This window comes from Athene cunicularia (genome assembly GCF_003259725.1).
Source record: "Athene cunicularia isolate RWA chromosome 22 unlocalized genomic scaffold, athCun1 chr22_part1, whole genome shotgun sequence".
Classification (NCBI taxonomy): domain Eukaryota; kingdom Metazoa; phylum Chordata; class Aves; order Strigiformes; family Strigidae; genus Athene; species Athene cunicularia.
The window spans coordinates 672,646-691,094 of NW_020799128.1; the positions used below are offsets into that span (position 1 = coordinate 672,646).

An 18,449-nucleotide genomic window follows, 5' to 3' on the forward strand; every position below is an offset into this window, starting at 1 on the left:
AAAAAAAAAAAAAAAAAAAAAAAAAAAAAAAGTGCTCCAGAGCACAAATCATCAGGGATTTTGTCTCGGGCTCCCAGGGGCTGTACAATGCTTACGAGCTTTGGGAAATACAAGCAATGGGAAATAAAACCCATTCGTCACTTTCAGCTTTTCATATCCTCCCACACCGCTTCATCAAACCCCGCGTCGGCATTCGTCCTGTCCCCGCGAGCCCCGGGGAGGGGGAACCTCCCTGCCCCAGCAAAAACATGTGGGAACACACAGCCAGGCAAAGGCAGACGGATTATTTTCTTGGTTTATGCCCCGATTATAAATGCGCATTTAATCCCGGAAGGTTCCCATGGATGTATGCAAGTCCCTGCTGCTGGAAGACCCTTGAGTTTTCTCTATGCAAAACAGCAAAAGCTCAAAAGGCAAATTAAAACCCTCGGTATTTTTGCTCCTGAACTTGCAATTATTTCTGGCCAACTTCTAACAGTGACGCTAATTATAACTGTATCGTGATTAATGGGCGTTGGCCTCTCTGGCTGAGCAAGGACACCCTCCTGCTGCTGTTGCCAACTCATCGCTCCAGAAATTAAATAGTGATTGCCCCTGCCACAGCCAATGTCTCACTCCGTCCACCGCTATTACTCCAAGGCAGGAAAAGACGTCTTTATATTACAAGAGACATCCAGAAGAGACTGGAAAGACGAGGTCTGGTAGTTTCAGCACCTGTTCTCCCCTCGTTTTCGTGGTGGCAGCGAAGCATCCCGGTTCTCCAGGTCTCAGATAAACTCTAACACTGCACTTGGGATCAAACGAGACACCGTGGGTCTTAATTACCAATTACCAACCAACATCACAAGACCGAAATCAGATTAATACGGACACCTTAACGCAACTAATGGGTATTCCTTCTCTTCCAGCACTCGAGGAAGTTAAATATTCACCGGTATTTGAGGCTACACTCCAATTTCTGTGGTTCTGGTGCAGCACGGAGCCTTCTGCTAGACACAAGCTGTGTATTTCTGTCTCCCGTGTAGGTGCCATGAGATTTACTATCCAGCTCTTCGGCGCTCAGCTCCATCCTTGCCAAGCTCCAGCTTTGCTCAGTGTCGCGTAGCGTCTCCCCTCGTTCCTTCAGACTAAATGGTTTTGCGTTAGGAACAAGCTTCAGCAGGGCCGATATGGCTCAGATCTAATTGCAATGTCCTCCTCCGTGGGAAATGCTCACTGATTGATGGCTCATCTCTTCCACGTCTGGCAAAAGAAGGCACGCTCCGTCAGGAACGCTTTTGGAAGCAAGGGAGGAAAGAACTCAAACACTCATTTTCACATTATTATACAGCAAGAAAAAGGGCTGGAAAACCCACAGATGGTTTCCCTTAGGGGTGTGTGCGTGCACGTGGTCAGTGGCTCGACGCGGGGTGGAGACGTTGCATTTTGGGCCCTTGCAGATCACTCAAAAGGAGCCGAGCTCCTCCGGTTGCATTTTCCTGGGCAATTAAACATACAAGGCTTAATTTGGCTTTTGCTTAACAAGGGAAAAAAAAAAAAAAAAGGATGGAAAATAGGAACAAAACAATGCTCAAGAGACCTTGCATGGTGACAGCGTGATTAACCACATCCCGCTGCATCGCGGTCCCCCACAAAACCAACTCTGGCCACAGAGCAAATAATCCACCAGCCCAACGAGGCTCATCTGAAAGCAAAACTTTCTGCATGAAAACCCTTTTCCGTGCAAACGTCACCGTCTGCTGCGCAGGCGCCTGCCCGGCTCCGGGGGTCCCAGCCCATTTGGGCGGCTGTAAAGCTGGATCTGGCTAAACAGAAGAGTCGAATCGTTTCAAGCTTTCCCAGAGCTAATCAAGTAAAAAGCAAGAATTTCTCTTGTATTGGCTTTTCCTTCCATAAATTGATATTTATAGACCAGGCTCTCATAGAGGTCATGGGCTGCAGATGGAAAAATCCCTTTTATTCCACTTTTCTCCTACATTAAGCACGCGCCAGCCACTTGAGAACGTACGGCTTTCCAGACCCCGAAGCAACTAAGATATTAAAGAAGCAAACAAAATACACGTTCGTCTTGCAAAGAAAAAGGGAACTTCGGCAACACAAAGCCCTTTACACAAGGAAACATTTAACACCGCTGTCACCAAGGGATGAAGACGCCGAGGTGCAGAACGCGCGTTGCAAGTCTTAATGCTCCATTTATGAGGACTGAAATAGCTGATCTCCTGGATTTACACTCTTAGGAGGCGACATCTACCTCTGCACTGATGCCCTGTTGTTGTGTAGCCGCTCCCAGCGTAGAGCTTTGGGGATCGACGGGATATCAAAGCGAAATGGAGGTAGCAACAATTTACTGCGCGTTGGCTGTGCCGCAGAGTCGATAAAATACTAACTCTTGGCAGTGACCTTTAGAGATTTTTTTTTTTTCTTTTTAATTGGACTCGTGCCACTTTCTGCTTCTTTAGGGTGGAGAAAAAGGGATTGCAGAGCTTCTTTAATGCCGTTTTTTTCCTATGTTATTACAGTGGCTACATCTTCACCTTGCTAAGGAGGATAAAATACCATCAGAAAACCGTCCCCTGCAACGCCGCGGGAATGGAAAAGTTGGAGATGTTTTTCCTTAGGTCGGTATAAAAGCACCTGGGCATGGCAAAAGGGGAAAGAGCAACACACGAGGTTACTTGGCTTATTTTAACTACAAATGTGTTTTATGCACACCGTTAACTCCTTGGATAATCTTGCTAGAGGCGGTGGGACGCAGCCAGTCGGAAACAAATTGATGGGCTTTGCTGCACCTGCTGAAAGATCTGGGGTTGCTTCATAATTAAACACAACTAGTACGAGGCCACAACGTGGATTTGCCACTGACTGCCAGCGACTAAATTAAAACGTCTTTTTGAGAGAGCTATGAAATGCATCACAGTTTGGCCTCAGTCTGCAGCTTGGCTGAGAAGAGAGGCGAGGAGACAGGATCGTTACCGGAGAATGAAACGTAGGAAAATAGAAAAAAAGAGAATTAAAGGTCCTCTGCAAAAGCAGAAAAATAATTGAGTTGATGCGTTCATGCTTCGCTCTGAACAAAGACAAACGAACACAACCCCTTTTCCACTCCTCAGATGGGATTATTTTTTTTTTTCCCCCGGTTGCTTGATGGCTTCCTTAAAAAAGGCAGAGACATTCATGACTTAGGAGCGATCATAAAGCGACAAACTCCCTCTGCCATGCGCCAGCTGGCAGAGAGGCTGGCTGCTGCGCACTGAGGTACCCGGGCAGGATTCTTCCCTGCCTCCTCGCCCGTTCAGTCAGTTTAACACCTGGAAGGACCCAGCAGATTTACAGCTTTCCCCGAACCCAAATAGACAGATGCCCACGTGCCTGAGAAAGCAAAGTCCAGCAGCCTGCCCCGTACCCTTGGCCTCTTGCACAGAAATTTGGGGAAAAGCAGAGAAAACGTCCTGCCTGATGGAAAGCCGAAAGCTTTCCACCTGAGCATGATGGAAAGAAAACACTGAGAGTAATAACTGCCCACTCTCTGTGGGTGCTCTGTGTCAACCCAAACTTTTCTTGGGTTCTCCTTTCTGCACAAGCAAAGCCAGTTTCTGACCCCAAATCCAAGCACAAATCTTGGGCACTTGGGTGATAAACATCAGCCAAGTTCCAATCCCCAACCTTTGAGCTCTCGGGCTGCTCGCCACCACGGATGAGGCTGAAGTTTGACCCTAAGGAAGTACGAGGCTTCGAGGAAAACTGGGCAAAGCTCAAAGCCAGACTCAGGATGCGGATCGTGGTCCCAACCTTCCTCCTGGCATCTGCAGCTCCACGGAGAGGCACTTGCCCCGTGTCAGGACAAATACCCAAAGTCCAAAGATGGGACAGGGCAACAATGTTCACTCTTCCCAAAGTTCGAGGCACCGTCACCTCCCCACGTCAACGGTGCCAACTCCTTCCCCCTTGGATCAGCAATTCAGGGACAATATTCTCACCCCAGCTTTCTGCTGGCAGCTGCTGGGGATGAAGCTGTTGCTGGGCTGACAGCTCCTGGCAACACAGATGGCCATTTATAACTTAATTCCCTCCAAAACTTGACAGAATCAAATCCGATTTATATTTAAAACCTGGAAATCGTGAGCAGATGGGAAGAACGAGGTTCTTCATCTGAAGAGCATTTAACGGCACGCCAGAAAAATCACAACGCTTGCCTCAAAAGCACTTGATATTCATCAAGGCTCAGCAATCCTTATTGCCAGCTCTGGTTTTGCTCCCCATCCTTCCCAATTAAGAGCATCATGTGGGCAGGTTAATGGGTAAACGCAACAGGCAGCTCCTATAAAGGGCTCTCGACAACCTGCGAGGCAGATGGGAGTGGTCGCCTCCATTACGGCCCTTTCCCACCCCATTTCTGTGCCTGTTGCATTTCCTAGCGGTAGCACAGCAGAAGTCCATTGCTCATTTGCATGCTTTGGAGAAAGCACTTTAGAGAGGTGGAGCATCGCAGCCAGGATTGGGCACAAACCGCTCCCTCGCCCTGGTTTCTCCTTTCGACCATCCAAGAGCTCAAAAGGAAAGTCCACTTTTGAAAAATGAGCTCAACGTGTCACAGATTTTCCCAACAGCTTCTGCTTTATTCAGCCACCATTCTACCTTACACTGCAAGCAGAAACACATAAAAAAATAAAATCATTTCGCTTCCATTTAAATAAAACCCCCTACCTGGAAAGCATCACCAAATACCTCCAGTAGCAAACCCAGCCTTACATCCAATGAGATAAAAAGAAACCTTTTGCTTGTGAGCTTCAAAACGAATCAAAAAAAAAAAAAAAAAAAAAAAAAAAAAAAAAAAAGGATCAAATCAACATTAAATCATCAACATTTAGTAAAAAATAATTCTGAAAAGATCTGAGATATTCACCTCCTTGCCAGCACAGTGCCAACAGTGCTGCAGAGGGATAGCCCCATCTGCAGCCCAAAATTTCTCTCCGTATTGTGCGTCTGTGATGAAGAGCTTAATTACCTGTGCTGGAAAGTTGCTTTGGATCCTCAGGCATCACTAATGGGAAACGGATTTCATGAGGCGTGGCAAATCCTGCTAGATTTACGGTGACGATTTATTTCGGTTAATATTTATGCTCTATTTGAAGAGAGCTGTAAAAACAAATATTAAAGGATTTGCTGTCCTAACATATGCATGCTCTGCTTTTAGATGCTATTACTCGATCAATAGTTAGATTTCAGGAGTCCACTACGAGACGGGCAGCTCCACCATCATAAACCACTCATTTTGCTAAGGATGCTCGAGGAAGCGTTGTGACGTTTGCTGTCCGAGACACGAATCTCACACGTAAATGGAGGGGGGGAAAAAATAACTAAAAATGAACTATTTCACCTCCTCCAGCGCAGTAGAAGAAGCTGAGAAGACATCGACCGGATCTACCACGTACCTGTGGAAGCAACAGGGAGCAAACGATGCCCAGAGTGGCCTCGAAGTTGTCTTTGAGCCAGAGCCCGACGGCGTGGATGCAGCCTCGCACGTGGATGATGCTGAGCAGCTCCAGGCGCTGGAAGAAGAACAGAGAGAAGCATCGAGGTTTTCACCTGGGGAGGAAATCTTACTCCTCACGTTTGCTCCTCCTTGCAAGCCAAAGGAGCGGCATGAGGAATGTTTGGGAATTGAGTTCTTGGATTGGACCTTTCCCTGGGTTTTCTTGCCAGAAAACTGTCCCTGGGAGCTACGGACCATAAGCACAGAGAGACGGTGAAGCTCTCCGCCGAGATACAGCCCGGTGGTCAACCCTGAAGGCCTCCAAATCAGCTTCTCTCCTACCACCAAGCCTCAGAACACAGCCCGGGACCCGCGTTTCCCAGGGCAGACCTAGAAAGGCCCCGCCAAAGCCCACAGGGACTAGCCACGCGTCTCGCGAGCTCGCCTGTGCTCTGCCAGCCTGAGCAACACCCCGAGATGCCAGGGAAAAGCAACAAAAACGAATTTATACACGACTGCAGTAACAAAATCAAAACGAATTTACACACGGCTGCAGTAACAAAATAAAAATGAATTTAAACACGGCTGCAGTAACAGCCGTTCTTGGTGCGGAAGCATTTCCCTGCAGATGACTGGTTTTGTTTAGGGGGCTTGGGGAAGGAGAAGCAAACTCTTACGTGTGAAGGAAAAAACCAGTGTTACCTCTTTATCAAGTGTCCTGTATCCACACAGGGTGTTAATGACTTCTCCAGGGACCTGTGAATAGAGAACAGACTTAGCTCAGAGGAAGCCAAATGGGAAACGCAAGAAATAACACACACCAAAAAAAAAAAAAAAAAAAAAAAGAAATAGAAGAACTCGCTCCGCTGTCTCGACCATTCAGCACAGCACAGGGCAAGCAGCTACCCTCAAACCTCACTTTGCAACCACGGGCTCCTTCTTGTCCAAACGCAATACTGAAGCCATGCACGTTAGCAGTAAGTTGCTTCGGTTTTTAATTTTTATTTTTTTTTTAAACCACTTTTCTCTCTGGTTTCTGCTGTTTCAGAGGATTGCTCACGGCCCCTCAATGTTTTTCCAGCGATTTGAGCCGGGACGCCCTCCACATCACGCAAGAAATCAGCAAAAAGCAGCTCTTCCAAAATGTTCCCTTGGTTTTCTCCTTGTTTAATTCCGGCCGCCTTTCCCAACACCTTCAGTTGTGTCTCTCCTTCAGAATAAAGGGAATTTCACAAAGATTAAATGTATTGGGCATTCCAGAAACCAAGGGGGATTTTTCCTGAAGCCTTCCATCACCTTGAGGAGAAACATAAGGATTTAAGCCCCAAGGCTTAGATTCTTGTGGATCGACAAAAAATTTTTCAAGAGGTAGAGCTAATGAGAAAAATCCCAGGCAGACACCGCTATTCAGGACCTTTGTAAAATAAAATCAAACCTAATTCCTCTCCTTCTGTCAGGATGGAAAGTGAAATGTGGCACATTTTGGGTTAAGAAAGTGATTCTTGCTCATTCCAAAAAAAAAAAAAGCAAAGCTGGAGAGTAGCTCTTGAGCTAGTTGGGTACTTTGCACCTCTCGGGACTGATCTTCTGATGTTTTGGTTTGGTTTTTTTTTTTTTTTTTTTTTTTTGCTTGTTTCAGGGATCAAACAGCAGCTTCCATAACACCGTGTGTTGCTAAAGGGGCCTTGTGCCCATAAAATAATAACGTGCTGAAATTATTATGCTCTCAGAAAGATGGCTTTGACAACCAGCAAAAACTCTTGGACAACAAAACAAAAATATCAGAGGCACAGAGATGAAAAAAGAGAAATGTGCACATTTAGATGTAAATTATGCTTTCTTGCAAGACACAGCATAAAAGAAATGTGCGCCTCCGGACAGACTCCAGCCATAAAGCTGCAACTTGTTCCTCCCGTAATCGGCAGGGAAATGATTCCAGTGTTGCCATTCCAAGAGCTTCGATACCTAGCACATAACTCACGGCGCTATCAAAAAAAATCCCATCTCTCACCATGCAAGACACTATTTACGAACTGGGCATAGTTAAGGAGCCTAATTAGTCCCTGTTCATATGAAAGACTTGCAGGGAAATCTGGAGATCAGCGGCAAAGCACCCATCAGTGTCGCTGGGAGAGATCTCCCCCCGGTGTGGGACCATGAAATGGGAAGCCTTCACCGTAAGAGCACTGAAAAATTCCCCTTAAAGGAATCTGTACATGACCGAGGATCTGTCTATTTGGTTTACATTAAAAAAAAAAAAAAAATTAAACCATTTTTCTTGACAGCTTTCCGTTGTCCTTGCTTTTCAGACTCCCTTTTGGGGACACCACAGGACCCTTGCCAGTGGAACGCCGTTGCTTTCTATCCAGGCTCGTCGTTGGAACGCGTCCGCCTACGGTGCAAATTCACCACCGCTTCTCTTTCTTCTTGCATTAAACAACCAATCCTCTCCAGTCCTGCCCATCTCTTTGAGCAACTCCCTCGATGCCTTGCATTTGGGAGAAGCGTGGAAGATAGAAAAGCGAGGTTTTAGCCTCGATCTGCTTTTGTCAAGGTCTTGCATGGAGGAGAAGGTCAGAGCTGGATTGAGATTTCTGACATAAAACGAGGCAGAAGCCTTTATTCTTCCAGAACACGTTTTGTTGCCTTCAGGGATCACAAGAGAGCAGCACACACAGACATTTAAAACCCACTGAGGGCAGATGACTGCAATCCTTGCACTTTTTATTTAACCGGCTGCTTTTCTCCCCAAACTCAGCGCCAAATGTCAGCGGTGACACGTCACAAGGGGTTCGGAGATGCTGTGCTTGGCAGAGGCACAGCTATGCTGTGGGTTCCCGGGGGAAGGTTTTCTCCTTGGAAAACCATTTAGGAACCCACTTGAGATGAGGAGCCGGTCTCACACCCTCGGGTGGGTGCATATTTGCACCTTTTTCCTTTTTCCTGGGAAGAGCTTCAAGGTCTATGACCTCAGAGATGAGACTCTTCAAAATAGCCCAAGCATTTTTGGAGGATGTCTGCCCTCATCGCTGCATCTCAGTCTGCCTGGGAAGATGCCCCGGGGGATGGTCTTGGAGGGTTTTGTAACAGAAAAAAGTCTTTTCTTGGAAAACAGGATGGTTTTATGGCTGTATTTAATGACAAGTTGAAAACACGTTTGCAATCAACCCCCTACTCCATTTTTTCACGCTCCTTCCCTCAGACAAGCTCGCTTCTACCAGCATCTTCTGTTTTTCCCACAATATTGCATTTCCGAATGACATCTTCTGGCACCTCTCTATTTAAATCTCAAAGACCCTCCAAGACAAAAGGATGCTTCGCTCTCCATCTGTCATTTATGGAGGCACAAGCGGAGAAGAAGGACACAAGACAGAGAAGGGTTTCTTGCCCTACAAACCGGTGGACTTACGACTGGTTGATAATGAGGTTATTCACACTGAGGAGACCATCACGTTCATCTCTCCCCAACGCAGAAGGATTCAGACATGCGCCCGGGTGCTCTCTGGTTGTGCCTCCAACTGCAAGATCTTTCTCTTCAGCCCTCGAGTAACATATTTTAGTGGGAAGGGTTTCCAGCGGGGCCGGCACCCTGCGGAGACCCAACCAGGTGTGTCCACGCTATTGCACACAGGCGACTTCATCCTGAGGTGCAGAGGCACTTCTCCCACCTTCTCAGTCCTCAAGGAAAACCCCCCAGAAGAACTCCGCAATTTTAGCAAATAGCTACCAAAAAAATAAATTAAAAAAAAAAAAGAGCTACAAATCGACATGCTGGAGCTTACAGTAAATGCAGTGATGGGGGGTTTCACTCTGTGGTTTAAACTTAATGTTTATTAGTTTGTTTTCTGTTGCAGAGAGCAGAAAACTCCCGAGGGAGCTGGCTCTCTTAATCCGTTTCATGTCCAACCGATGCTGCGTCGGGCTGAGTTTTTAACCGAGTGCCCTGCAGTGCCAAAACCCAAATCTCTGAAGAACGAGGCTACATCCATCTACCCGGTTATTGTTCTCCCCGAGAACAGGTTTCATTTCTCATGGAGATTTCGATGCATTCGGTGAGGTCTGGCTTCCCATAAAACCACTCGGGCTGTCAGAACCACCTTCACAGGCTTTAATTCTTGAAAAAAAATATAGAGACTTTACTGTGGACTTTCTCTCCCAGGGGCTGGCTGCTCCAGTCCTTTGCTAGAGCATCCTCCAGACCCAGCTCCCTGCAATGGGAAGCCCAAAAGTTGCCTTATTTCTTACCCTACTAGATTAAATCACCTGCGATTTCTTATATCTCCATCACAGCCTGCTGCGCTGAGATCTTTTCGTTTGCCAAATCGTCACCCAAAACCGTGGGGAGTGTCGGAATACTGAAAAATGCACTTGACTCCCTCCAACACATCCTCACTCGTAATACAAAAGGACGTCATATGAATTTCTAATTCCATCTTCAGGAGCTTTAGGATTCTTAATCAACACCCTGATTAGAGATGACAATTATTTCTGCAGCTGATTTGCATGTCAGACTTCCACCGATAATTAAAACACCTCAGATTTCCTTCTTTTTTTTTTTTTTCCAGTAAAAATCCTACAACGAGACTGATGATATATTTTCCTTGCGCAATTAGTGAAGCCTGGGGCACGGCCAAGGGTTCAGAGGCCACACTGATACTCCTGACGCTCTGAACCTCGAGGGGGTTTTGCTACCAGGATTAAGTTTAGCAAATCCTTTTCAGCAAAGCTTACAGCATTTCTGCCCACAGCAACCAGGGGTATTTGCACTTTTTTTTTTTTTTTCCCCCTGCCTTGGCCCAGCTCCTGGCATTTTATCCGCAGCATGTGTTAGATTGATTGCATCGAGGTGGACGGTTGTATTAAACGAGATGGTGTCGGAGCACTTAGCTTAGTCTCAGCAGACAAGCGCTGCGTGGTGGGGGCGTCTTCATTTTCGGCTCTGAAAATCAGCACGAGACCCTGATAGCTCTGCAAACCTACTCCCCCCCTCTCCCCATCTCCGTCTGACCCGACTCGCAGCATGTCAGAAGTTCAGCCTCGCAAAGGCAGTTGCTCACACGACTTCTCTTATTCCACTGCACAAGGCTGGCTCTTTATCCAAATACTTCTCCCGGCCCCACTTTCAGCAAAAACCCTTAAAAAGCCTGAAGCGATAAGACGGAAAAAAAAACAGGTTTTCCCCATTTCTTTAACCACCGCACTCTTCGAGGAGCGGTTCTGGGGAGAGGTGTAGCGTCTGCTCCCCCTCCCACTGAGGGGTTGTTGGCGATACTTGGCCAACGGGAGTGGGAAAAGCCACCAGCTCTTGGGGTCCCCCGGCCTCCTTCCACCCCAAAACAGGCAGATGGGGCCAGGAGCAGCCAACCCACAGATTTACAACTATTTTCTAGCTTCCTACCTTTAATTCCTCTATTGCTTTTAATCCTACCCTTATCAGTGGGGGAAAGCCGCTTGCAAAAGTTGCCCAGAAAGAGGGGGAGAAAAACACCGAAAGGGATATTGGCTGTTGCTGCCCATTTGATATCCCCATGCTGCAAAGAAAGTTTGTTCCAGCTGTTTTTCTACTCTTACAAAATCCTTACAACGAGGGTTACTAGCTGCCAGGGTTACTCGTGAGGAGCAGACCCCAGCAAACACGATCCCCATGTACTGCTCCGCCCCGCAGGCATCGGCTGGACAGGAAAGCAAGAGGCCAACAGCTCCTTGGGATCCACGCTGAGATGCAGCCAAGCCCTTTTAAGATGCTGCTATTTCTTTGCAAAACAATCCTCCGAACTATTTTATATCGCACGCGAGGCTGAAAAACAGGAACTCGGCATTTGTAACGACTCCTTGGCATGATACGAACGCAATTAATAGCCCAGTGTTTTGGCGTTTATTCTACGTTAAAACAGCAGCCTACTGAAATACAGTATAGCCCACATATATATATTTTATAGCTTCTTTAGCATCTCACACTGATGCTGTCTCACACCGCTCTGCAAAACGGCAAGGCAGTTTACAAGAAGCCCTACAGGGCAGAAATATGCGGTAATAACCGGCTGGAAGAGGGTGTTTTGCTGAAATACTGACTGAAATAAAGGCACTTTCCATGCCTGGCTGCCTTACCTTCCTGACACAGCATGTGTAGGGCACTCCACATGCCAGTGGCCCGCTGCTGTTGCAGGAGTGGTACTGGTTAACCTCCCAGTCTCGGTACTCATCGCCGCCGCAGCAAGAAAACTGCAAAAAAAGAAGAAAAAGGAGAGGATGAGACATGCCGCGGAGCAAAGCTCGATGTCTCCAGCCTTGCCCTGCATCCCCAGCGCCACCAGTACTGCAAGCCCCGATTATTTTCTGCTTTCCAGGACCCTAAATAGAAAGCTGAAGACACCGTGTTAAAAAAAAAAAAAAGAAAAGTGGGTGTTTAACCCCGTGCAGCCCCATTTCAGAGGCGTGCAGCAGTTACAGACGCATACACACATGTACTGGAGGCATCCTTGCTTTCACGAGCCTAGGAAAGATCAGGCTCATTCATGCCTCACTGATTTAATTACAGGTGACTAATCCATCTTATTCCTGGGGCACGCGGGAGAGATGACTCTTTCAGCGCCTTGAATGAATGTATTTCTTGGCTCTTGAAGGCAGCTCGGCTAGTTGGTGCCATTCGACAAGATGCTAATAAGGTTCTGCAGTCTAACAGGGATTTCTCTTCCCGTCAAGTTAAATTAGAGATCAAATGCTACAGCTACAAAGGGAAGAAGCTTCTTTTCTCTTCTGTTCACACAATGAAAAAAAAAAAAAAAAAAAAAAAAAAAAATTTAATGAAAGTAATTTTCTGTTCTCCACAGAATAAAAGTGGGCTTATTATAAACCGAGTCATCCCTTCTCTTGGTAAACAAGCCTGAATCTTTACACTGTTCCCCTGGAAAGAAAAGCCTGAAGTAATAAGACGGAAAAAAAACCCAGGTTTTCCCCATTTCTTTAACCACCGCACTCTTCGAGGAGCGGTTCTGGGGAGAGGTGTAGCGTCTGCTCCCCCTCCCACTGAGGGGTTGTTGGCGATACTTGGCCAACGGGAGTGGGAAAAGCCACCAGCTCTTGGGGTCCCCCGGCCTCCTTCCACCCCAAAACAGGCAGATGGGGCCAGGAGCAGCCAACCCACAGATTTACAACTATTTTCTAGCTTCCTACCTTTAATTCCTCTATTGCTTTTAATCCTACCCTTATCAGCGGGGGAAAGCCGCTTGCAAAAGTTGCCCAGAAAGAGGGGGAGAAAAACACCGAAAGGGATATTGGCTGTTGCTGCCCATTTGATATCCCCATGCTGCAAAGAAAGTTTGTTCCAGCTGTTTTTCTACTCGTACAAAATCCTTACAACGAGGGTTACTAGCTGCCAGGAAGCCTCATCAGGGGGTTTTCTTCCCTGCAAAGAGAGGTTTAGCCCTAACTACTGCTGTGCCTGGATTTATTTCCCGTAAGCTGAGACAGACTCTGGTGTGGGTTTTACTTTCAGGCAGGCTCCCGGAGCTCAAAGAAGCCTAACAAGCAGAAAAACCAAAGAGAGCCCAAGGGGAGAACCTCACAGGTCACCTCTGAGGAACTCTCCGTGCGGAGGACCACCACCACCACCCACGAGAAACCATCGCTCTCGAAGCCACACGCTCCAACGAGCCACGCTGGTGAGAGCTGCCTTTAATCCTCCCCAAGAAGAAAGGAGGAGGTTTGCAAGCGCAACACCCTCGTCTCTCCAAGCCTTACTTCAAGTTTGGAGTCACCTGGGTTTGAGCAAGAACCGCAGCCCCGGGAGCTCTTTGAAATTCAAATCCTGTGCTCGGCAAAGAGGTTTGAACTCTCCTCTTCCATCTGTACTCAGCAAACGATTAAAAAAAAAAAATATATAAAGTGAGGAGCGGCAGACAGCTGCGGCTACTGACTTGGGGCAAACGTGGGCTTTGGAGTCGTTGTTGTCTCCGGCCTCGCATTCAGGGGCTGCAAAGGGCAGTAGTTCAGCGAAAAAAAAAAAAAAAAAAAGAGTGATAAAAATAGGTAAGTATTATTTTCTTTAGGGCAATTTATTTCCATTATCTACTTGCTCACAGGCAGCCAGACTGAGTAGGTGTCAACGGGTGAAACCACATTGTTTGCACCAATATCCTGCTAATGTAAAATATTAATGTCTGGCACTTCAGACCACAATTACTTGTTATTTTTACTGTACGTTACTGGTTTAAGGGTGTGAAGGCAGTTGGCTCTAGTTTAAAGCATCTCTTGAGAGAGGGTTTGAGCAAAATTCAAATCCTGGTGTGGTTTTGCCTGACCTAAAATAAGCTGTGTGCCAGCTAGCCTATGCATAGGGAAGGTTTTTAATAGGGAAAATTGCTAGAATAACCACGAAGTGATGATAACAGGCTGCTCTGAGCTTGTGTTTTATCAAAAAAAAAAAAAAAAAAAGCAGGTCTGGGTGCAATCCTTCCAGACTGACTGCAGGTTTTCATCCTCTCAAAGTGAACCGGGCTGGCTCAGGTCCTGTAAAATTAATTTCCCCTCTCTTATAAAAGCAGTTCTTCCATTGCATTGCTTCTCCCCGGTCCTACCCTCGGGACGAAGCCACTCTGCGTTTCAACCGCTGACGTTGCTGCTGCTCCTGGAAATCCTACGCTAACGTAAAAGCTCACAGCAACGAGCTGCACGTTCTTGCACAGCTCCTTCTCTCACTGGAAGATAAAATGTGCAGGTGTTAAAGGCTTATCAGCAACGCTGAAAGTGGCCACAACTTCTTTTAGTCCAGAGAGAAACTTTGAGATTAAGATCTACCCCCAAAAGTTTTTCATAAATAGCCAAGTGAAGAAGTAGACGGAAAAAAAAAATGTTGTAAAAATGGTGTGAGATTATATGAGCCTGATACTCGCTCGTTTTGAGATAGAGAAACCTTCCTGCAAACACCTCTGCTTTCTCTGAAGATCTGTGGTCCAACCTCCTTGCCAAGGCTCGCTGAGGAGGACCCCAACACGGCCCTTCCGCCCGCCCGCAGCATTCCTGCAGAGAGGTCTGAATTACAGCATCCTCTTACCGAGGCTGGATGAAGACTCGAAAAAAGATTCAGATCTGTCCCAGGATCAATCCTGTCTTGAGCCCGTCAGAGAGCTCCCAGCCTTAATGTGCTCGGCCGAGTAACGATGCCTCCAGGAGTCAAACACAGGTATTTAAACCCAGACAGGAGAGAGTGGAGGGCACCACCGGCCTTAAATTGTGGCTACATCAAAGACGAAGGAGCTTCACAGACTCCTTTTCTTCAGAGTGAGAGGTAAGATTCACATATTTATGATACTTCAGCCCACAACGAAAGGAGAGGAATCAGGCTGAGGTAGGAACATTCAAAGTCCATTTGAAAACAGCTTTGTCAGCAAAGCCTGGCTCTCCTCTCCAAAACCAACCCAGGAGATGTAACATCACTGGGATTTCTCTCCTAGATCTCAAGTTTTTGGGTTTTTTCCAATTTTTTTTTTTTTTTTTTCATTCAGCAGATGCTTTCAGCCAAGTGCTTCCCTCCCACAACACCACAAATAACGGGTAAACCAAATATCCTCAACTCAAAACGTGAGCAAACCTACATCCCCCAAATCCCGAGGAACGGCTTCTTGCCGGTGCTGGAAAAATAACAAACGATACGTTAGGGCCAACCAAGCTTCTCCAGTCTGGCCACACCCTGAACGGTGTGGGTGATAACTTCAAATCCTCACTATACTTGGCTTTCTGATGTACTTGGCGGGATGCATTGTTGCTTTGCCGAAGAGCGGCTACCTTGGGTTTCCAGAGACAAAAGGGAAACCGGGGGTCGATAGCAGGAATTAGGAAGGCATTTTAATTTAATACTCAATTTAATATCAAACAAACTATGTGGTGCATAACATGTAAGGCAAGAGCACCAGTAGTGTATCAAAAGTTTGGTTAAAAAAAAACCTGTAAGAGTTGCGAGGATGGTTTTATCAACCTGCAGGTTGGCTTGAGGATAGGGGATGGATCCTGCCAACTCCTGGCAGGCTCTAAGCATTAGATATGAGACAAAATATATAACACACGCCTAAAAAATTAAAGCAGACTATGCCAAACCCCAGTACTGGACTGGACACAGCTCTCGACAGTCCCAGGGGCAGCTTGTCCCCGGTGCTGCCCGTGGAGCTGCTGGAGCTCTTCTCTGCTTCCAGTTACGGTGTGAAAGCCCCTTATCTGCAATTCTCCCACTGAGTCAAGGGCTTGGCCAACTACTGATGACACCTTTAGTGAAGAGACGTACCCAAGGTGGCCTATCGAAAGGTCACTGCAGCCCTGAAGCAGCCTTAGCGCGGTATTTTATTCCTCCCTCTCTCTCTCTCTCTGCAGGTTGGGGCAGCTATCGAAAATCTTTCCGGTGTTAGGCACCCATTTCCCATCGAGATCGGAGTTATAACTATCCTGGTACGGGCCACGCGGTGGTGTGGAGCGGAAGATGCTCTTTGCAGAGTAACTCACTGAAAACACCAGCGGGGTGGGCTGGGAGAGCAGCACAAACGCAAAACTGTGCAAAAAGAGCAGCGCGAAGCAAGAAAGATCAAGAGATTCAAGACAGACCAAGCAAGGCACTCGAGGGATGGGGATAAACTCTGAAGGCACAGGGAAAAGCAACGGTTCGGGCAGAGAGTTAACCACTCGCTGAAAAACTTCCCAACCAGACCTCCCCGGTGCTGCCCCGCTCCAACCCCAAACCTTTTCTTGTACAAAATCCAAGATGTTCTTGAAGTCGAGGTCGTCGTAATAGTGTCTGATGCCCTCTTGGATGTTGGAGTGGAAAACCGCATTCATCTGGGGACAGAAAAACCAAAACCACGCTCACGTGTGGAAAAGGCACCAGGAAAATACCCCAAAACACGAACATTTCGTCGCAGCAAGTGCTGCCAGCTGTTACTGAAGCAAGAATCTAACCCGCACGATGGCTCAAGACTAGTTTTTGGGGCAAGATTAATAATCTTTGAGCTCCAGTTTTAGCGTCATCATTTTTGAGCTCAGAAAATGAGCAGCATCACGCAGCACCTCCCCACTCCCTGCACATGCAAGCGGAACCAGGCACCTTTACCCACCCAATTTTTCCTGTACGCCGCGTATTATATTTAATTATTCGGGTGACTTCTTCAAAAGCTCCCTCAAGCTCTCCAATCCCATTGACTCACGCGATTTTAACCACCGGCAGGGTTTCTGCTGCACTAAGAGGGTCTGGAGGAGGTGAAATGGGCTGTGACAGTCAACACTGTCGGCTAGAGGGTGATTTATCTGTGGGATGAGGAGCAGATACCTCACCAGAGCCCTCAATCACTCAAATCCCAACAAATTTGTCAGCGATTCAGTCGTGCCCTGAAAGGGAACGGTGCAGCCAGGTGGGGCCTCCCCCTGCTGCTCCTCCAGCCGTATCTCCGAGGACACTTTGACACATCGGGCACTTCATATTAAACACTAATTGAGTCGAAAATGTGTTCTACAGATGCCCGGGAAGCTTATTAGCGAGCTGGGAGCGGAGGCTCGCAATGTCCTGTGCAGAGCCTGGCGCGGGTTTGCCGTTTGACTCCTGACAAACCACCAGGCAGAAATACTAATGAAGGAAAAAAGGAACTTTTTTTCTGAGTTAGAAGCAGGGAAAAGGGGGTGTGTGTGTGTGTGTGTGTGTGAAGAAAACGTTGTTTTTCATAATTCACTCTGACATGAAAATTAGAGGTTGGGCAAACCGGCAACGGGGAGAAGAAACGTGAAGAAAAAAAAAAATTAAAAAAAAAGAGAAATGAAGGCACGTCAGGGTGGCAAACAAAGCCTGCCGACAGCGAGGGATCAGGCAAAGGGGATCTGAAAAAACCCTTTAAGAAATTGCTCATGCGGAAGTTTATTAAAATGTCAATTCCCACTGCTAAGACCAAACACAATGGGCAACGCCCAGATTTTACCACTTTCTGCTTGTCTCCCCCCGTGATGCTGTTGCCCTCTGAGAAGGTGCCAGCCCAGAGACAGCCTCTGTAATTAAATCTTGGTTTTAAGGTGGGAGATAAATGTCGCAGGGTTAAATCGTTACGTCCTGGTGATGAGACCTCTCCACTCCCTTCCCTTCAAGGACGCCAAACCCGTTATCTCTGATAATCTCCCAAACCCCATTTGCATATCAACAGAGCCCATTTCAATGTTCAATAGCTTCAAGGCCACTAAATTCGTTCCTCGTCCCTGCTGATTTAATACAAAATCCAATTAAATATGTTTTTAACAAGTTTAATAAACAACCATTGTTCCACATGCAGATTTGTGCCTCCGAACAATTTCAGGTCAAGTGGATTCATCGCTTGTCGAATCTCTCTTTTCTCTCTCCCTCTTTGTTTGATTTTTAATTAGGTTTTGATATTGCCCGTTAAATTTAAATTAAGGGACAATTTAGGCGCTAATGGTTTCTACTCAATTCAGGAGTTTAATCGCGAGGCTGCCATCCCTCCTCTCCTGATGGTACCAGCGTTTCCCTGTTGCATCCCTGCAGTGCAGGATGGTGCTGAGCATCATCACTGAGGCTCAAAGGTGGAGCAAAGCAGAGGATTTCATGCTGAATTTCACAAAAAATGCGGCAGCACACATTGATTTCCTGCATGTGGGAAGGACTCGAGCAACGTGATTTTCTTCGGAGAAGAACATCTCTCTACGGGTGCCCCACATTTTTCAGGGATCAGAGGGTTTTGGAGAGCTCTGGGAAGCTTCTGGCTGGAGTTGGCTGCAGCACTCAAAAGGCAACGTCCTCCCCTATTGCCTCTCTTCAAATTTGGGGCTCACCGAGCGCATAACCGCCAACCCCAACCTGACTTTGGGGCTCACCGAGCACATAACCGCCAACCCCAACCTGACTTTGGGGCTCGCTAACCGCGTATCTCCCAACCCCAACCTGACTTTGGGGCTCACCGAGCGCATAACCGCCAACCCCAACCTGACTTTGGGGCTC

General features: G+C 47.1%; 1 protein-coding gene across 1 annotated transcript in view; it reads right to left on the reverse strand.

Annotated features, from left to right (window-relative positions):
• LOC113488028 (tetraspanin-15-like) overlaps positions 1-18,449 on the reverse strand; it is a 45,224-nt gene that overhangs the window by 4,268 nt on the left and 22,507 nt on the right. The window contains exons 4-7 of the mRNA XM_026863007.1: positions 16,199-16,294; positions 11,582-11,695; positions 6,176-6,229; positions 5,433-5,549 (exon numbers count right to left, since the gene is read on the reverse strand). Of these exons, the coding sequence (XP_026718808.1) occupies positions 5,433-5,549; positions 6,176-6,229; positions 11,582-11,695; positions 16,199-16,294 (381 nt within the window). The remainder of the gene's footprint in view (positions 1-5,432; positions 5,550-6,175; positions 6,230-11,581; positions 11,696-16,198; positions 16,295-18,449) is intronic.